The sequence below is a fragment of the Carlito syrichta genome, unplaced genomic scaffold (genome assembly GCF_000164805.1).
Source record: "Carlito syrichta isolate Samal-C Ts95f unplaced genomic scaffold, Tarsius_syrichta-2.0.1 Scaffold239811, whole genome shotgun sequence".
NCBI classification, from domain to species: domain Eukaryota; kingdom Metazoa; phylum Chordata; class Mammalia; order Primates; family Tarsiidae; genus Carlito; species Carlito syrichta.
The window spans coordinates 183,553-204,849 of record NW_007183907.1 but is presented as its reverse complement, the minus strand read 5'-3'; the positions used below and the strand labels follow the sequence as shown (position 1 = coordinate 204,849).

Sequence of the window (21,297 nt, the reverse complement as noted above, 5' to 3'; positions counted from 1 at the left end):
ATTATTAGATAAGTCTAAATTAATATTGCTGGATTTATAAATCAATAATAATAATGTGTTGTTAAGATATAAATATATATAAAACATTAAAATATACCACAATAATGATGTTTATTGGAATGAGGTAAATTAAAGTGCCCTAATGTCGTCCCATTAACATGGAGAGTTAAAGTATCAATTAACGTTGATATTTTGTAAGTGTTAATGATCCCTGAGTGTCAGGAATTGAGGTGAGTCCTGTGGTTGCCCCAGCCAGCTACCTGAAGAGAGTTTCTATGCTATGGTGCAAAGAGAAGGAACCCAGGAGAGTCCAAAAGACTCTCCAGGTTAAGGAGACAGAGCTGAGAGGACTGGGAGGCCAAGGCAGGTAGAGTTTGCGGGACAGTTTTCCTTAGGGCTTGCTTAGAAGTCTAGAGAGAGATCTCGTCAAATCTTCAGCTGAGTACTTATATAAGTGTATACATGAAAGGAAACTATCCAAGGCTGGGTAAGGACCCTAGAAGATCTAAGGGAATGATATCTGGTGCTTGTGCAGCAGTAGGAGGAGTGCCCGTTCCCACCAGCCAGACTGAAAAACCTGAACATTCATAGAGAACTCAGAGGCTTTTGCCTTAGTAGTGAAGTAAAACAGGCTGTAGATGAAATGCTGCTCTTGTCTTCCCCAATACAGCTTAAAAGTGAGACTTGAAAGGATCAAAATGTTTCTGAGTAATTAACCACATCCCAGAAAGAAGTTCAAGAATACTTATAGGAATATAAATACAACCAACAAAGTGAAATTAACAAAATTGCCAAGCAAGGAAAGAAGTATTGCAAGACAATTCTTCGTACCTTTCACGTTTCTGCATATCTCATCATAGGCACTGCTTGTATTCTTGAACAGGATAATTTATCTCCAGATCAAAAGCAGCAAGTTGTCTATTATAAGATTAAGAGAATCTTGCGATTCTCTAAGCTTGGAATTCCTCTCCTGTGATATAACCCACTGAGTGTGCAGGCATCACCTGGTTCACTTCATGTCATCAAGTGGGAATTGGGCCTTAGGGAACAGATTTCAATACTGTGGTTGCTGCTATTGTTCCATAAACTGGTTTCCATCTTTGGCTTGGGAGTCTATGTCTCCTGTCAGCCTCCTGGGAATTGTGACTAGCTAACTTGCTGATTTGCAAGTAGAGCAAAATCTCAGACTCCACGATTCACTTTATTTTATTATAAAGTTGCTGGATCATATGGTAGTTCAAATGTATAGTTCTTTGTGAAAACACCATGTACATGTGAGTATTTGCTACATAAGTAAGTTGTGTGCAGTGAGGTTTGGGCTTCTAGTCAGTCCTCCTTCTCCCTGGTAGTGAACATGGTACCTAATTAATTATTGTGTGCCCCTTATCCCCTCCCCCTCCTCGAGCAGTTCCTGGTGTCAGTTGTTCCTGCCTTTGTGCTCTTATGCTCAGTGTTTAGGGCTCACTTATGAGTAAGAACATACAGTAATCAGTTTTTGTGAAGATGAATTGGTTAAAGGTCTATAGTTTTATTTCCTGATCCTCTGTCTTGTTCAGTTGGTTTACTCATCATAGTTCATTTAGAGTGATGCTCTCTACTTGCATCCATGATCATATGGTAGTTCAAATGTATAGTTCTTTGTGAAAACACCATACTACTTTCCACAAAGTCTGAGCTAGCTAGCATTCCTACCAACAGTGCAGAAATGTTCTTTTTTTCTTTGTAGCTTTGCCAACACCTGTTGTTTCTTGACTTTTTGATGATAGTCATTCTGACCGGTGTGAGGTGATATCTCATTGTAGTTTTGATTTGCATTTCTCTCATGATTAGTGAAGTTGAACTTTTTTTTTAATGTTTGTTGACTGCTTGGGCATCTTCCTTTACGACATGTCTGTTCATGTCTTTTCCCCACTTTTTATGGGTCTATTTTCTTCCCCTGCCAATTCATTTATGTTCCTTGTACATTCAGATGTGAGGGCTTTGTCAGATTCATAGTTTGCAAATATTTTTTCCCATTCTGTGGGTTGTCTTTACTCTCTTGATATTTTATTTTTCTGTGCAAAACTTCTTAGTTTGATAAGGTTCCACATGTCAGTTTTAGCTTTTGCTACATTTGTTTTTTGAGTACTTGGCCATGAATTCGTTGCCTGTTCCTGTGACCAAGAGAATGTTCCCCAAGTTTTCTTCTAAGATTCTTACAGCTTAAAGTTTCATATTCAAATCCTTGATACATTTCAAGTTAATTTTTGTATGTGGTGATAGGTAGGAGTCCAGTTTCATTCTTCTGCATGTGGTTAGCCAGTTTTCCCAGTACAATTTGCTCTCTCTATATATATTTTTTCAATGTTTGTTTTTGTCAGCTTTGTTGAAGATGAATTGATTGAAGGTCTATAGTTTTATTTCCTGATCCTCTGTCTTGTTCAGTTGGTTTACTCATCATAATTCTTAACAGAAAGCAGGAAAACATACACACAGGAGAGAAAAATCAATAATTAGAAATTAATCCAGAAATTCATATGATATAATTAATATGTAAGGGCATGTTAATTATTGTTATAACTGTATTCCACATCTCCAAGAAGGTAAAATAAGGATTGGCCTTGTCAATTTGAGAGATAGAAGATATAAAAATAACTAAATTGAATTTCTAGAAATGAAACTGTGCACGAGATAAAAATTGCACTTGATAGGAACTGGAAGATTAGACAATGTAGAATAAAAGATTAATGACTTTGAAAATGTAGCAATAGAAACTACCTAAATTGAAACAGAGAGAGAATAAATGACTGAAGAAAATAAGAAGAGCAAACTTGAGTTATGAAACAACTTGACAGATAATTATAATTACTGTGCTGGAATTATGGTATTGAAATTCCAGTTAATGAACTGGAGTCTCTGAAGGTGAGTGTGGAAGGGAGAGACCAAAAAAAAAAAAAAAAAAAAATTTCAAGTAAAAAAATGGTTAAAATTTTTCAATAATTTGATTAAACTGTGAACCCACATTATCTGAGAAGTTATTTGGCCTCCAAGCACAAGAAACATAAAGAAAATTATAGCTAAGCACATCATAATCAACTTACTCAACAGCAGCAATAAAGAGGAAAATCTCAAAAACAATCAGAAAAAAGACAAGTTATGATGCAAAAATCTTGGCAGAAACTACAGTTACATGCAAAAATGGGGATGAATCTCACAAATGTATTGTTAAACTAAATCAGGTATGAAAGGATATATAGTGTACAATTTCATTTACATCAAGTTCAAAAAGTGGTCAAAAACAATAATTAGAAAGACATGGTGAGGTGGTAAAACAATAAAGAGAATCTAGGTAACGAGTACTATGGTAGTCAGGGTGTTGATTAAACTTTGGTGACTGGGGAGGAGGTACTGCCTAGGAGGGAGCCATGGGCGGGGGCTACTGGGATTGATGGTTGTTATAAAAATACATACTTTTTGTATTTGCTTTTTTGTTATTTAATGAAGCTGCCTATATATTTTTATATTTTTCTATATGTATGTTGAAAGTAAAATAGTAAAAAGTGGAAGAAGGAAAGTAATGAATTGAGGAAGAAAATGTAGGAAGGAGAAAAGACAGAAAAGATTAATGACAAGGATTATAAAACAAGATTATGGTGGGAAGCAGAGAGAGTTGAACATAAGCTGACTTCCACAAAGGCAACTCAAAAATTAAAAATCCTATCATGTTATTGATCCTAACAATATAAGTTACCTTAAGCTTTGCTTTGAAAAAGTGTATGATAATTACAAATAGAATTAAATCACGATAGAATTAAAGATATCTTACTTTCTAAATTTCCCAAAAAGATCACATCAAACATGAGAATATATTCAGTAATGCAAATAATAATAATTTTTAAAATTAGCAGTGTTAAAAAAAAAAAGCACAATGTGTCTAATAAGATAATAGAACACAAGCAAATAGTTATGGCAGTAAGTATAAGTAGGTTACTTTAGTAAGTGTAAGTAAACCACTCAGATTGAGTTAAACTCAATAAAATTGTAAAGGTTTAAAAGTATAAAGTTAGGAAAAGATATACTTGGGAAATAAACATCAAAAGAAAACATGAAAAACTACTTTAGAAGAAACTGCTTTATCCAGTTAGAATTCTAGTCTCAAATGAGAAAGAGTTGGTCATTTTATATTGATAAAAATTTAAGTTTCTGATTAAATATAATAGTGATGGGTCTTTATGTGTCAAATGATATGGCAAGATACAATATAGATAAAAATCTGTTAGAAATACAATGAGGAATTCACAGATAAATTATTATCGGTCAGTGACAGAACCAATAGACTAAGAATGACATGGAATGTTTGAAAAATGTGATTAACAGTGTAGTCCTGCTGTAGGAATAGACAGACTGATCAATGAAACATACTAAAGAGTTTCGAAATAGACCCCAATAGATCTGGGATTTCAGCACATATTCTTGCTGACATTTTGAAGAAAAATGACTCAATAAATGGCATTAAGATAACTAGTTGGCCATTTGGAAAAATAAGCTGAATCCCAACCTCATTTCTTACAACAATGTAAATTCCACAAGGAGCAAAGATGAAATGTAAAAATGAAACTATAAAAATACTAGAGTAAAAGAACCAGAGGTTATTATTCAGCACTGAAAAGAAATGAACTATCAAGTCATGAAAAGACATGGAGAAAACTTAAATGCATATTACTAAGTGAAAGAAGCCAATCTGAAAAGACTACATGCTGTATGAATCTAATTACATGGCATTCTGGAAAAGGCAAAACTATGGAGACAAAGAAAAGATCAGTTGGTGCCTGAAGTAAAGGAGGAGGGAAGAATAGGAGGAATTTTAGGACTGTGAAAATACTCTATATGATACTATAATAGTGGCTACAGGTCATTATACCTTTGTCCAAACCCACAGAATGTGTAGAACCACAAGTGAATTCTAATGTAAGTTATGGACTTTGGTAGGGGCTACATGGGATATCTCTATTCCTTGCTCTCCATTTTGCTGTAAACCTAAAGCTGCCCTAAAACTTTGTCTTTTTACAAAGCAACCGAAAAGCAATTTTTAAAAATGGAACAGCTTTTTGAACTGTGAATATATACTTGCAGACTCATAAGTATATGCATATTATAAAATACAAACTTATATGCATATATCTGTAACATATGTATGCATGCATATGTCAGCAAATGTCATAAAAGATGGAAATAATTAAACCTGAATATATACATGTTGCCATGATACATAAAAATTATAATCAAATTTTAAAAACTAGTAGAAAAAAATGTTCTCACATCAATGACAAAGAGCTAATTTTCTTATCTTAAAAAAAAGACATTATAAATCAATAAAAAATATATAAACAACCCAAGAGGAAAATGGGCAAAAGACTCTATTAAAATTAACAAAAGAAAAAATATGGTCATTATATATATGAAGAGATTCTTTTTCTCTTTATTATTTAAAAAATGCAAATAAAATCACAGTATAGTATTTTATTTTTTCAAATATAGGTAAGTTTAAGTAGAACTGAAAATTCATAAAATTAGTGGGAATCGGGTTTCCAAACACACTCACACAATATTAGTGGAAGACTAAGGGCATAACCTCCTTATCAGCAATTTTGGCAAACCCTTTGATGAAAGAATTATGCTTCAGGGATTCATCCTAAGGTAACACCCACCCAGGGTATGGAGATATTTATTCACTAAAATGTTCATTGCAATATTGTGTTTAATGGCAAAAAAAAAAAAAGGGAAACATCTGAAAGTTCATCTATAACATGGAACATTACACATCTTATTAAAATTAAGACTTCTGAAGAAATTATAGTGACAGTGGATGATGCCTATTAAAATATGAAATAAAAAAGCAGGACTCAAAGCATAAATATATTTTGACCTCAGGATATATTTACATATTTGTGCGTTTATTTGTATCTATGCACAGATACATATACACAGAAATTACTATGTGTATAAATACATGTATATGTTTTTATGAACTATATATACACACACATGCACACAAGAAAAAAATGGCAATTCACAATATTAAAAGTGGCATCCCTCACTTATATAATTATCCACAATTCTCAATACTTGCATGTATTTTTAGAGTATCTATAAGGAAATAACATTTCTTTTGTAAGTACAGCAGGAAAAATAATTTTAAGAATAATTTGCATTAGGAAAGTAAGTTTTGTTGGCCCTAGGAGAAAAGCAAGGATGTCTAGAAGATAATCAAATTTTCATAATCTTGTTTTAAGTTTTGCTCTTAACCTGGAATATTTTTAGACATAGTAAAAGTAAAATTTTGAATATTAGCAGTAATCAAATCTCAAGTTTAACAAAAAGACACAATTTCCATGATCTCTTTAAGACATCAAAGAAACAGAGTCTTTATTCTTAGGAAAATTTGTGCATCTAATAATCTACAAGCAATAAAACCGATTGTTGTTGCTATTGTTAAAAAACAATCCATTTACAAAGTGAGTTTAGGTTTATCCCCTAGAATTGCTTAATTCTAGATTAATGTCCCAGACCAATTTTTATGTAAATTAATTAAAGCTAAAGTATTAGTTTGAGCCAAACTTAATTACCAAGACTCCAAGAAACAATGATGTGATCAGTTTCTAAAGAGAAGTGAATGGATTTGTGGATTATCTATTCTAATGGTCCCCTCCCACCAGTATGGATGAGTGAGTTCACTGTAGGAAAAACATATACATAAACTGTGGCAATCTTTGTGTTCTTTTGTTTCCTCTGCCCTGAGGGATTAGGGCAGAGGACAGTGGGGGGAATTCAACTAGTCTGAAAGTGGAGAGGGAAATCTAAATCTTGCCCCATGGGGCCAAGAAAGCAAGATGGAATGTGCATGTCAGAGTACACTGAAGAGAAAGGCAAATGTTGTGGCAGTACAGCAGGCCTGGGTACAGGACCGGGAGCTCACACATACCACGTCCTTGTGTCATATGCCAAATTCTGGCTTGTTTTCAGAGCTGGGCACCTCATTTCTTTCCCATTTCTTACAAATTTTATTTTAGAAAAAAATGGGGATGGGAAAAATATATGTATTTGTCTTTCAAGAAAAGATTACCAAAATATGTAAAGCATCCAGGTGATACAGATTACAGATTGGGACTAGAGACAAGTTTAGAGAGCAGGGAAGGGAAATGTTCCAAGAAAAATTTGAAATAGGCTTTTATCCTCCAAGTGAAATGCCAGGCCTTACAAGTCATGGAAATTCCCTGGTATTCATCAACAGCCTCAGATCGCCACTTCAAGCAGTCCCTTCTTATCAGCAGTGCCCCAGGCTCTGTTGAGTTGTGATTTTCTCATTCCTGATTGAATTCCTCTCAAAATTTATCAAGTGGAGCACTGGGACCAGGTGACACACAGGAATGCAGATTGATTGCTTCTACTCCCTAGATACTCTGTTCTTTCCCTTTGTTGTACAGACAGAGCCAGATAGCAAATAATGAGTCAAAGGTCCTGGCAATGACCTAGTGTGGTGAGTAGGTTTGATGGTCAGTTCCCTTCCAAGACTGATAGAGAATGAAGCTTACTCAATGAACAAGGAAGTTTCCCTCTCAATATCATCCACCCCACCTAATAAGCAAACATCAGTGAGACTGGAAACTTCACCAAAAGACACAGAAACCTAGGAAATTATGTAGTTCTACAGTCTTTTCTATGTTCTATAGATGATGAAATTGAAGGCCAAAGAGGTTGTGATTTGTCCTGAAACATTCAGTTATCTTACTACTCCCATTTCAGGATTCTCTGCAACAAATACAGTATATGAAATGCTTAGTAGCATAAGGCACTTACTTCGTTAAAGAATGCAAGAGAGAGTAAGTTATGGTGCTTAATGACTATTTACAGACTTTGATGAGTACCATAATAGAGTCAATTAAATAGACATTTATCGATGACTCCTTATTAATAGGTGCTTGAGGAAAAAATATGAATAAAACAAAATTTCTGTCTTGACATGCTCATAATCTGGTAAGAGAGACAAACACAGATTCAACTATATTGCAGTGTAATAAGGCTAATAATAATGAATGAATGGGCAAAAACACAATAAGCAAAGACATGAATATGATCAATCTTGCCTAGTAATTCAGAGTAGCTACACAAAAAAGATAAATTGAAGGCTTAGCTTTGAAAAATGAGGAGAATTCTACTATGTAGGAAAGGAGAAGAAAGGATATCTCAGCCATTGAGAACACATGCTAAGTAGGTACAAAGGCAAGAAATAAAGTAATATGTTTAGAAAATGACTATTAGAGCATAGGGAATGATAATTAATTGGCCAAAAGTCAAGAAAGAGGGACATTAAATGAAAAGTTACTCAACAGTTATATTTCTCAAGTGTTTCTAAAGTCCAAATAGAGACTGAAAAAAAGTGTTTAGATTTGGTTACACACACGCACACACACACACCTTTTAGTCAAAATCTTTTCTTCTATGATATCACTAAGAGCATTTTTCTCTATTTTTGAAAGTGTTTCATTTTAATTATTAAATCGTAGAATATGCAATTTTTATAAAGTACAAAATGTAGATTAGCAAGATAAGAATATTATAAATTAATCCTCATCAACCATTCAAAGATAATCAGTGTTAATATTTGAGATGTGGTCTTCCAGTTTTTGTCCCTGCTAATGTAAATGTATGTAAGGGCACTTGTAATGTGTGTGTAGTTTAAAAAAAAATGAAATCACATTCTACTATCTACAATCTTTTTAAACCTCATAATATGTTATTTAGTGGTTGCCGTCACATAGATAAAATACTGTTGCTTAGATTTCCTATAATCCTTATATTAGAAATTCCATTGCTATTTTCTATCATCTGTTGTATCTATCATCATTTCACATTTCATTTACTTCCTACCTTTGCTTTCTTAGTGAACTTTCATTCAAGCGTTTGATAGCTAAAACATTGGTTTTTTTAACCTATAGTGTTTGCTTTATTTTATGACATCCATTGCAGATGTTAATACTGTCACCATGGTTTTAGATTTGTAGGTTTTTTTCTTATTGTTTCAGTCACTTCACTGTACATTCAATCCATCTTTTCATTTCTTTATCCATTACTTTCTTATATTTCACTGCAAATACAAAGATACATTTTTATATTCTTTTCTTCTGAATATATATTTTACAAAAGTATTTTCACTTAGTGTAATTCTGATATTACTTTTTAATTTTTTAATTCCTCTCTTTGTTTGATGAGCTAGAAATAGCAGTCCAGGCAAGATATTTGCCAGGAGATAAACTGAATATATTCCCTTTAATTTCTATGTGCTTCATAACAGACTCTTTCTCTCCATCCAGCCATTCTGGTGTCCTTCTAGTATGCATCAATAATGGATCTGGAATGCAAAACCTATGGCTCTAGGTTTATCAGGAATAGGGTTGATGTTCTTGTATCCCATTTATTTTTTTAATGATTATTTTTATTTTAAACATGTAGGGTACAATTCAGGGTTAGGTCATAAGTAGTCATCATGAAGGAAAAGTTTGGGTACCCTTATTGATGTTATGTGCCCCCCAAATCCCATTTCTCAAGGTTGATTTTATAAACTTGATTTTAGAATTTTACACTCATTCCTGTTAAATTTCATTTTGCTTCATTCAGTCTATTGAGAATATTTCAGTCTTGATTTATTGTCCAATAGATTTATTATTTTTCTATTTCCTGTCATCTAAAAATCTGTTAGAAGTGATTTTTTATTCAAAAAATTGGAACTCTTTCACTTCTTATTAGAAAGAATTTTTTCCACACATAATCCTTGTGTTCCTGCAATTATATGCTTTTTGAGTACAGACATTGCATCTTTATTGTTCAAAATTTACTCCCAGCACCTGACATATCAACCATTTAGTGGCACTCAATCCATTGTAGAATGACCAGTAGGGCAGTCATCATTGCTCTATATAGTACCCAAAGGTGATAAGGGTTGAAACTGATTTCTAGGGAAAGATTTTGCATTGCTTTCTACTTCACATTAAATAATTTTGTGACCAGAAGTAGCATGACATAATCTAAGGAATAAAAGCTGCAAATGGAATTCTTGTACCTTTCTGGCAGAAGTGTAAAGTGGAACAAATTCTTTATGACACTGTTTTACAGGATCTAATAGAGCTAAACATATGTGTTCCTTATTACTTAGAAATTTCACCTTTGACTTCATACATATATGAGTACATAAATGCACTAAAAGACATATCCAATTATGTTTATAGCAGTGTTATTCAATATAGCAGTGTTATTTATATAATAGCCTCAAACTGAAAACAATTCAACACTCATATAACATTGTATATTCAGACAGTAGAATATTATATATCAATGAAAAGGAATAAACTATTGATGCACACAGCAACTGCAATTAATCACACAGAAAACCAGTATTAAAAAATAAAAAGATACAAAAGAACATACAATGTATGTTCTGTTTATACAAATTTCAAAAACAGACAAAACTGTTACCTGGTGGGAGGATGGACAAAAGGAAGTCACTTGTGTAAGAAATGTTCTTGATCTGGATGGTTATTACACAGGAAGATGCATGTGTATATGTAAATAGTTATCAAGCTGTACACTTGATGATTTGTGCATTTTACTACATGCAAATAGATCTTAATTTAAAAAAATTAAAGGGCAAAATAAAGGTATTTCCAGGCCATACAAAACATAAAAGAGAAGGTAGTCAGATACAAATAGTTACAAATTTTGAAAGCAGAATTAGGATCACAGCACTTCCTTTATGGGGTTAACATGATAATCAGAGATAATATATGTGAAGTATCTAGGGACAATCTAGCACCTTTTATGGAATCAATAATCTGCAGACACATTGGCATCTTCTAGGTCAGTGCTTCTTAAGTTTTCACATGCATACGAATCACATGGTTATCTTTGTTGAAATGCAGACTCTAATTCTGTAGGTCTGTGATGAGACTGAAATTCTGCACTTTTGAAGAGCTCCCAGGTAATTCTAATGTTGCTTGTCTGTGGGTCATACGTTGAGTAGCAATGAGGAGGAATTGGGATAAATGGGGTTTTTCAGCAAGGGAAAGGCCTTGAACAAATCCATGTTTTAAATGACCTTTCTACTAGCAATTCACAAAATATATTACAGGAGAATAAATGGAAGATCCAAAAGACAGACGATATATCCCTGAATGAGGTAAGGGGAAGAAGGAATGGAAATTGAGGAAAGAGAAATATTTTGCAGAATCATCAAGACTTGACATTGTATTGAAACTTTAGGAGTAATGAAAGAATGTCATCAAATGCAGTTTGAGGTTTCTAGCTGTGATCAGATAAGTAGACATGCCTTAGCTTTATATATTTTATCAGATCCTTTTGATTAAAACTGAGTTCAAGAGGATTGGATGTCACACACACACACACACACACACACACACACACACACACACACACACACACACAAAGAAAAAAAAAACTTTTCCCCCCCAACCTTGGTCAGGCTAACAGAATAAATCAAGGGAAGCATTATAGTGGGTGGTTTAAGAATAGTTATATCAAAGACAAAGCTGTAGGATGAAGGATTATATGTGTCAGCTCGGCTTTGGTAACAAATGACCCCAAACAACTCATTGACTTTCAGCAGCAAAGATTTGTTGTGTCTCTGGTTGGCCATGCTTGGCTCTGTTCCACGTGTTTTCAAGTCAAGATCTGGGCTGAAGGAGAATGCTCAGTTAGGATCAAGAGAGCTACAGGAAACTTGCAGAGGATCTCAAGACTTCTGCCCAGATGCAGTGCACATCACATTTGTCCAGTGCCATTTTTTTAAAAGATCTTTGAAAACATGGATTTGATCAAGGTCTTCATCCCCATTCCTCCCCGTTGCTACTCAACATATAACCCACAGATAAGCAACATTGAAATTACCCGGGAACTTTCAAAAATGCAGCATTTCAGGCCTCATCACAGACCTACAGAATCAGTCCTGCATTTTAACAAAGAAGTGTCTGTGATTTGTGTGCACATGGAAACTTGAGAAGCACTGACCTAGAATATGTAGGTATATCTGCAAATTACTAATTCCATTAAAAATGTGCCTATATATCCCTTTTGTGCCTATAACCAACCTAGCTGTTTTTTCTTAAACTCAACACTTAAATAACCTCAGCTCAAAATCTTTCATTAGCAAAAGATAAAATGGACAGGTTTCAATTTCCTCTCTTAATGAGCACTTAAATGTTTTAATCTCTACAGGGGAGGGCAGGAGGAGAAGCCAAGAGGTATGAAAGAAAAACCATTACTCAGTAATCAACCTGAGAGTAATCAAGAGTTGACTGAATTCTCTCCTGACCTTCATTCTGTTTAGCATGTGTCTTAAGAGGATTGTTGAGCTGGTATGCCATTCACCTCCCATGTGCTCACATGATTCACATTTTGTATGCTCTCATGATGGAAGAATCAGTGTATGAGTAGTGTTTTAATTTTCTAGGAATCCTCAATATGAGATATATTTGTATATTAACAGGAAATTAACCTATACAACCCAGAAGTTATTTTAAAACTTGAAAATTTATAGATTGTGTCCCCCATTCAAACCCAGTGCATTTATAAACTTGATGCTAGCTACACTAGTTAATCCAAAAAAGAGATTTTTACCTAAATTATCTGGGCATTCTCATAAAATAATTGATATGAATCTGATGACTTGAAAACTGTTATCTCTGTTCTCCACTGTGGTTCAAAGTTGTTCTCTGTATCTCCATGCAAAGTTAAAGCATGATTTCTGAAGGTTTTGCTTTTTTAAACCAGGGAGAAAGTTATGGTCATGCATATCACATTTCTTTTATTTTTCAATCACTGTTTTTAACAGGACAAGACAATGACTCAACAGAGAATGAAATAAAAATTGAGACAGAGTCCCAGAGCTCATATATGGAAACAGAAGGTACTGAGACCCAAATATATTGTTATCAGAGAATGAGATGAGACTGTGAACCATGACTTCTATATATACTTGTGCATGTGTGTTTTAGGCAATGATTACTGGAGGATGGCAAAAGTGTTCTACTTTGTGTGCCTGTTGAAACTTGGAGACAAAAAAAGAACCTTAACTTTCTATGCCACAGTCACTGTATTCTCTCAGTGATTCCAACTAAAACATCTCTGAGCCTCCCTCTGTCTCATTCTATTTAGAACTTTCACCAAACCAAGAAGATGCCGTGGTTGTAGAACAACCAGAAGTGATTCCACTAACAGATGACCAAGAAGAAAAAGAAGGTGAAACAGGTAGGACTGCTTTTAAACTAACCCACTGAGAATAGAGCATTTTTCTTTGGATTCCTACCTAGAATTTAACCATCAATGTTATCCTCACAATGACAGTTTGTAAAGGAGGCAAATAAACATTTCTTTAACCCTGAACCTGCTTTTGAAAGTAGAATAAAATCTAGAAGTAGCAAAAGAAGATTCTTGAGACATTTTTTTCCTTTCAACATATGTGTAGCATGAAGATGTTTTTTGTTATTCATGTAAATTCAATTTAAATTTTAAAAATTACAGTACTGAGAAATTCTACAAGAAATCGAAAATTATGGAGTTGGTGGATAAAGGTCAAAGAAATTCTGAAATGGCTTTAAAACAAATAGATTGACCTTTTTGTGTTGATTTCATTCTATCTTCTTTCATATGGTAGTGATTAAAGAAGCAATTTATGTAAAATATGCACATTATATGAACCTTCTAAATTACAAACTTCATCCACTATATTAGGATACAATAATAATGAATACTACTTTCAAAAAGTAAGCATTATAATGATTTCTGGAGATATAGGAGGAAGGAACACTTGGTAAATATTAAAGCACTTTTGGGGCAAAAAGTCAATATACTGGAGTGATTATAGGAATGTTTTTTAAAAATCTTGTTTAAAGAAGTGTTATCATAGAAATTTAGTGTTAATGGAAGAACCTGAAGAATTCAATTTTTAAATATGAAGCAATCTCATAAAAGAAGCTGATAAAATAATTGGTTTATTGCAGTATATCATAAATCATACTTCTCTTAAATAAATATGTATTTACAAAGCAGTTGCAGGGTAATAACTTGACAGGTCTTGTTTACAGAACACAGTGATCAATTTTGTTTCCAAATTAAAACACAGACATGATCTCAATTGTAAAATCAGGTCAATAGCAACTACAGCTTCCAAATTATGAACTTTTCTTGGCAGAGGCATTGACATAGTTTAATTGCTAAACCGTGTTAGTGATTTCAACACTTAAAAAAACAAAATTTCCACTGCGGTGATAGCACAATATTCTTCCATGTCCATAGCTCTTATAACCTTTCTTCTATTGCAAATCCTAGCTCAGGCTCACAACACCATGTTCCTGTCAAGTCAAATAAAGGGTATATGTGACGTATTTCATTGACGTAATTCATGTCTAACAATAATAATTGAGAATTAAAACAATCCTTACTCAGATTCAGATATATGGTATTGCTCTCTTCAGTGGTACTTCTAAAATGTAGAATATACAATGCTGTGCCCAAGTAACTTGCCCAGGGTCACCCAGCTTAACCTCTCTGTAGCAGAAATTATTTCCTTTGTATACTGTGCCTCAAGAAACGCAAATGATTAAAAAACATCAAACAACTGGCACATTTTTCTCTTTTTAACTTGACCTGTAGGGGGAAAGATTGCATTCTGCACACCAACGTGTTCCCCTTCTTCCAGTGACTTTCCTAGCATTGAATACTCCTCTAAGTTTCCAGAGGGTTAAATACCTGTTTCTCCTCTCTTTCTGGTACATATGCCAAACTTTTTCTGCCAACAGTAGAATGGCATGTGGGAAAGAAGCGAGGTCAAGTTCTGCTACTTGTTTGTAATAACGCTGAAATTGAATTTCTTCATTCAAATCTGACTTTTCACTGTAAGAGAACATTGCTGGCAGGTTTGAATTAACCACATTTTCCTTTCCCATCTTTATCATCAATACTCACTTGGCCTTGCCTCAAATATTTCTGGTGTTCAAATTTGAAATAACTTTCAATGTATCGCCTTTGTCACTTTGTTCTTTGAATCAAAGTAGGGGTTGAAAACTATTCTGTTACATATAAGAAAAGTACTCAAAGAGAAATGAGTAGTGTAGATTCATGGTGCTCTCTGCACTTACTCTACTCCACCACTGACAAGCTAGATGACCTCGAGCAAGTCACTTAGCCTATCTGTTTCAGGTCACTCATCTGTAGGATGGTAATGACAGAAGTACCTGTCACAGACAGTTATGGTGAAAATGTAATGAGTAACACATGTAAAGCAATCACAGCAATGCCTGACACATAGAAGGCATTCCATAGACATTTAGTATTTGTCATAATTTGGTAAATTGACGACAAAGCCAAGAAAATCCATGTGTGGAGTTCCCCACGTCTATTCATTGTTCTTCTGAACTATTTTGAATTCATAGAAAGTCACATATTCTACATTATTCTTCAGTAACCATTGGGTGTACACATTTGATGGACAGCATCACCCCCTGAAGGCAGTCTTGACATCGTTCTGAATTCTTTACGTTACTATATATTTTATTCTATAAAAGATAAAACAATTGATAGAAAGAAGGTGAGGTGGAAGGCATTTCTCTCTATTAGTAAACTCTTTTTTCTTCGACAGTATCTCAATCTTCTATCTGAAAAATAAATAAAACCATAATTTTTATTTATAGAGAAAGATATCATTGAGCTACTGATAGAGCTGCAAGAGAAAAGTAGTAAATAAACTCAAAGTAGTAAAAAAAAAAAAAGTGCTTTCTTTTGATTTCTATAGTTATTAAAGAGTCTTGTTTGAAAACATTTTGAGACCACAGCTCCAGGTTTTGTATATATTCACAAAGTAGTCTCTTAATGGAAAATTGCACATATGTATTAAGAATTCTCTGTAAACCAAAACAAATGAGTATTCTATTACATTTCTGGATATATTCTTTATAGCTTTAGGAGTATGGCTCTCTTTTATTGTGAGAATCTTTCTAAGGAGACAGAAAGTGGTTCCTTTAAAAAAAAAAAAGTTCCAGTTCGGAAAAAAATATAACCTTTTCCTCTCATTTTGTAGCATTTTATAAGATTAGAAAATGTAGATAATCTCCAGGATACATCTTCTATGGCTCCCAGGTGTATGGACGCAGATGTTGCAACATTAAGTTTTGAAGTTAGTTCTACTGAAATATGGATTTTGAAAAGAAGGAAAAATATTCAGCAGAAGTTCATGCTGATAAAATTACACAATAGCACAATGGACATGTCCCTGGGAGACCTGAAATACAAAAATTTCAACAGGCATAAAGTGAGGTTTCACATATGGTAGCTTTTCTCATATAGCATCATTGCCTCTTCCTAAATGAGTCCAGTTTTATGATTTCCCAGCAGGATGTGCCACACATATGAAATCCAGTGGAATAACATCATTTAAGTTAATAACCAAATAGAAAAGTAATATTATAGGCGATCTCTAAAAATAATCTCATGTTTTAATACATAATATAAAACCAGCATTAAAATATTTTCTTAACATTTTACCTCTAGTTGAATGTAGAAATATTTGACAGTCTCAACTATATCAACATTGTGTTATTATTGTATCACAGAATTTTCATTTGTGTTTTATTATGAATCTATATTGAACTTTTTTCCCCCAAGTGTTACATAAAATGCATATATTCCATCCCAATCTTTTTCATGTTAATTAATAAGTATAGCATAGAATAGCAATCCTTTATGTGTTTACCTAAGGTCGAACAAAATGTTGATGGAGACCTAAAGTTTATTTTGGTCTGTTGTTTTCTTGGGGGAGAAATATATATACATAGAGAGAGAGAGAGAGAGAGAGAGAAAGAGACAGGCATGCAAGTAAGCATAAAGTGCAAGCCAGCAGCAAATATAAATGACCATGTCCTTAGGTTTATGTATTGGTGTCTGGCCAGCATGATGTTGAGACAAAGTGTACAGAGGGCTAGGGCTTCTAGTCTAGGCGTTTATTTCCTGGCAATTCTTTAACTTCTAAGGATCCCAGTTTCTAGGGTAATAATAAAGGGCATGAACTCAAAACTGCAATTGTGACATTATTGAATTTAATAAATACTCTCAAAAGGCTATTTGAGGAAACAAGACTGATGGCATGGGAACCAATGGTCAGTGATACTGAAGCCTGAAATTGGAGGTTTTACCCAGTTTTATTCATTATATTCTATGGATAAAAATGCAGAGGTGTCCTAGACCAGGCAAAAAGATCAGGCAAATTAGCCATATTTTGCATTAGGGTTTAACAATCATTGGACAGCTAATTATTCCCTGAAGCTACTTTAAAGAGGGGTGGAATTATCTTTTAGCTCAAAGCAGGTTTACACACAAACAATTCTCAGAGCTGGGTTGGATTTCAACCACCATCTTTCTTAGTCCATGTGGAAAACATCTTTTCTCGCAGCTCCTCTAGCTACTGTTTCATCTTTTGGTGAACACATTGTAAGTGAGCCACTTTCTTTTCTGCTCCTACCAATCAAATCCGTTAGGAATTTATCTAGTCTACAAAGCACCACTACACAGCCCTTGGTGTTTTCCATTATTCATAGGATTCTCACATGCCTGACAGAGTCTTTCCCCTCTCCTTGAAAAGCAGGCCCTGCACCAGCAATGTCACCATACACAGAATCCCTAATATGTGGGCTTTCACAGCCAGCTACAGAGAATCATAGTTCAGGCATATTTTTAATTCATGCAAAATGTTATATGAACTTGCATCTTGAATAATAAACGAACTTTTATGGAAACTATTTTCAGAAAGTCTTTCTAGCTCATCCTTTTAGATGAAATCTATTTTAATAATACTGTATTTTTCTCATTTGCAGTACTATTATTTAGTCTTCTAGGGAAGTTTCATTTTTGAATTGTTTTTTCTGGTTACTGGACTTTTTTCCTAATTATATTTTGAAGCTGAAATTCATCAGCCAAAATTTTGTTGCAGAATAGAAGTTAGATTTTAAAATGCTGGTTCCTGATCAGTTTTTATGAATATTTTAGTGTTTAATGAAATTCCTTATATTGGTTAAAAACATTGGACAAAAAATTATAAAATTTTAAGCTAAATTTTTAGAAATTTTACATATGTATATGTATGCAATATATAAATAGCAAATCAGTTCATTTAAATTACATTGTATAAGATAAGAAGCAAATATATAATTTTTCTTTACACTGTGTGATTTTTAAAAATTTATTTTTAGAATATTAATCTTCTTTATGTTTCTCCCTCACAAGAATGTAACTGCCCTATGATTTTAAAATTAAGATACATAAAAGAATGAAAGATATTTTCACTGCTATAACAGTAATTTTGGTGTGCACAGTATATATATATATGTATGTGTATGTGTGTGTGTGTGTGTGTGTGTTTGTGTACATTTAGACTGTACATATCTAAAGTTCACAGTAGGAAAGTTATTCAAGCCTCTTGAATTTGTCAAAATCCTCTAGCTTGCTGTGATCATCTTATCTTCTAAAATCTAGAAAAAATACTTGCCCTGAACCTTCAGTTTACACGTTAGGGGAAACCTATGATCCTTTCCAACATCTCTGAGAATCACTGGGTAAGGTCTATTTCTTCTCATCTCAAGTTCCACCTTCCTTCCTCTGGTCATGTCTCACTACAACCTTCAATTTCCTTTTCCTCTTAGGCTGTCTCTAGTCCTTACTTTACTCCCACTCAGACACTTCCACCTTCACATATTTCACCTCTTCACTCCCTAACTGTAAATGAAACCCCTCGATTTCATTTGCAGTTTAACCTTGTATCATGCCTCCATGGGTCTGGTTCTGCCATGAGACATGAAGTTCTACAAGTAGGTGGTTTATCAAAGTTAATTTGCGAAAACAAAACACCTTTTGCTTAAATGGAACTGTGTCTCCAAATGTTGAACTTTTTATTCTTCTCTGCTACATTAGAGTTTTACAACTCTGTGCATGAAGTACCTGAATCCTTATCACAACTAATGAAAAGATGGACATTTACTTGCATCTAAGCATTATTTTATATACACTAACCTTAAATGTTTTAGAAAATCAATCTTCTCTATAGACAGTGAGTATGACTATTAATATTTGGTGATATGCTCATTTTATTTTGCTTCCTCCCAAGATATTATACAGTATAAGCTAAATTGTAATTTTAATTTTCATAAAGATAAAATTGTGACTCATACAAATATAAAATTAATGCAGGTAAAAGGTTTTCCTTAAATTATTTACTAATAAGGAAACCAGTAAGGTGTCAAAACTGTTTCAAATGAGAATTTGAAGTGCATAAATGTATGCTATATAAAATATGTAACTCATCTCTCATCTGTACAGTCATGTGCTGCATAATGGTGTCTCGGTCAACTACAAACCACATATACCATAGTGGTCCCCTAAGATTATAATACCATATGTTTACTGTATCTTTCCTATGTTTAGATATGTTCAGATACACAACTACTTACCACTGTACTGCAGTTGCCTAGAGTACTCAGTAAAGTAACATGCTGCACAGGTTTGTATTCTAAAGCAATAGGCTATACCATATAGCCTTGGTATGTAGTAGGCTATGCCATCTAGGTTTGTGCAAGTGCACTTTATGATGTTTGCGCAACAGCATAATAGCCTAATGACACATTTCTTAGAATGCGTCCTCATCTTAAGGGATGTATGACTGTATATGGGTTATGAATTATGGATACATGAAGATACACATAAATTCAGAATGCACATACATTCAGGAATACTGAACATATTCATATAAACACATACATTTAGGAGCACTAAAATATTCCAAACTAGTGAATATCATACAGGATAATAAAATGTATCCTTCCTTTCCACTAGAGAAAATTCATTTTTATTGCTATGAACAAACCTCATGTTCATTACTGCAAGTTTTCTAAAAGCTATCTTCTATCTCTACAGATATGTAAAATAGTCTGGTGAATAGAAAGTCTGGCAAATCAAATAACTTCATAGAATCAAATAACTGAGTATGAATCAAATAACTTCATAGAATCAAATAACTGGGTATGAATCAAAGGGAGTATGTAGGGCAACACCCAGCCTTCTGCAGCAATGACACCCAGGGATCTCTTTCACCCATTTTCAAATCTTAGGCAGTAGACTAAAGGTCAAACTGCCATTTCCACCCTTTTTTTCACCTCATGTGTTTATTATTGTTAACTATTTGACATGTTTAACAGACAGTGATAAAATATCTAGGTAGTATTGGGGTAGGGAAGTAAACTAATTACATCTGAGATGGTATTTTACTTGCTATCATTTTGTGCCAAGGACTGCTAGTCCACATATACTATAGATGTGCACATACTGTAGCTGTTGATGTACTTATAGGATGCCTCAATTTTAAAATGTACCATCATTTTATGTATTATTAAGAATTTTTTTTTAAGAATCTTGCTTATTAAAGACAAGAATTTCTTATTTATATGTATTTTTTCAAAGTCTTCTAGACTGAACAAAACATAGAAGTTCACCATATATCACTTTTGAGAATGGGTTTCTTTCTGGGTCCTCAATTCTGTTCCATTGGTCTATGTGTTTATTTTTGTGCCAATACCATACTGTTTTGATTACTATGACATTGTAATGTAGTTTGAAATCACATTTGAAGTGTGATGTCTCCAGTTTTTTTCAACTTTCTCAAGATTTCTTTGGCTATTTGGGATAGTTTATGTTTCCATATACATTTTAGAACTGTTTTCTGTATTTATGTGAAAATGCCATTGAAATTGTGATAGAGACTGCATTGAATGTGTAGATTGTTTCAGGTAGTATGGACATTATAACAATATTCATTCTTCTAATTTATGATTATGGAATATCATTATATTTATTTGAGTCTTATTCAATTTCATTCATCAGTGCTGTATAATTTTCAGTATACAGATCTTTCACTTCCTTGCTTGAATTTATTACTAAGTATTTTGTTTTTGATGCTACTATAAATGGATAGTTTTCTTTATTTTTCAGATGTTCATTTTTAGTGTTTTTAGTGTATAATAATGCACCTGATTTTTTATGTTAATTTTGTATCCTGCAACTTCACTGAATTTGTTTATTAGTTGTAAGGACTTTTTGCTAGAGACTTTAGGGTTTTCTACAAATAAGATTCTGTCATTCACAAACAGAGATAATTTTGTTTCTCTTGTTCCAATTTGGGTGCCTTTTATTTCTTTTTCTTGCCTAATTGCT

General features: G+C 33.5%; 1 protein-coding gene across 1 annotated transcript in view; it reads left to right on the top strand.

The window, feature by feature from the left end:
- The window catches only part of MACROD2 (MACRO domain containing 2), a 161,452-nt gene that overhangs the window by 83,147 nt on the left and 57,008 nt on the right, over window positions 1–21,297 (top strand). Inside the window, exons 4-5 of the mRNA XM_008051866.2 lie at window positions 12,881–12,955; window positions 13,204–13,296. Of these exons, the coding sequence (XP_008050057.1) occupies window positions 12,881–12,955; window positions 13,204–13,296 (168 nt within the window). The remainder of the gene's footprint in view (window positions 1–12,880; window positions 12,956–13,203; window positions 13,297–21,297) is intronic.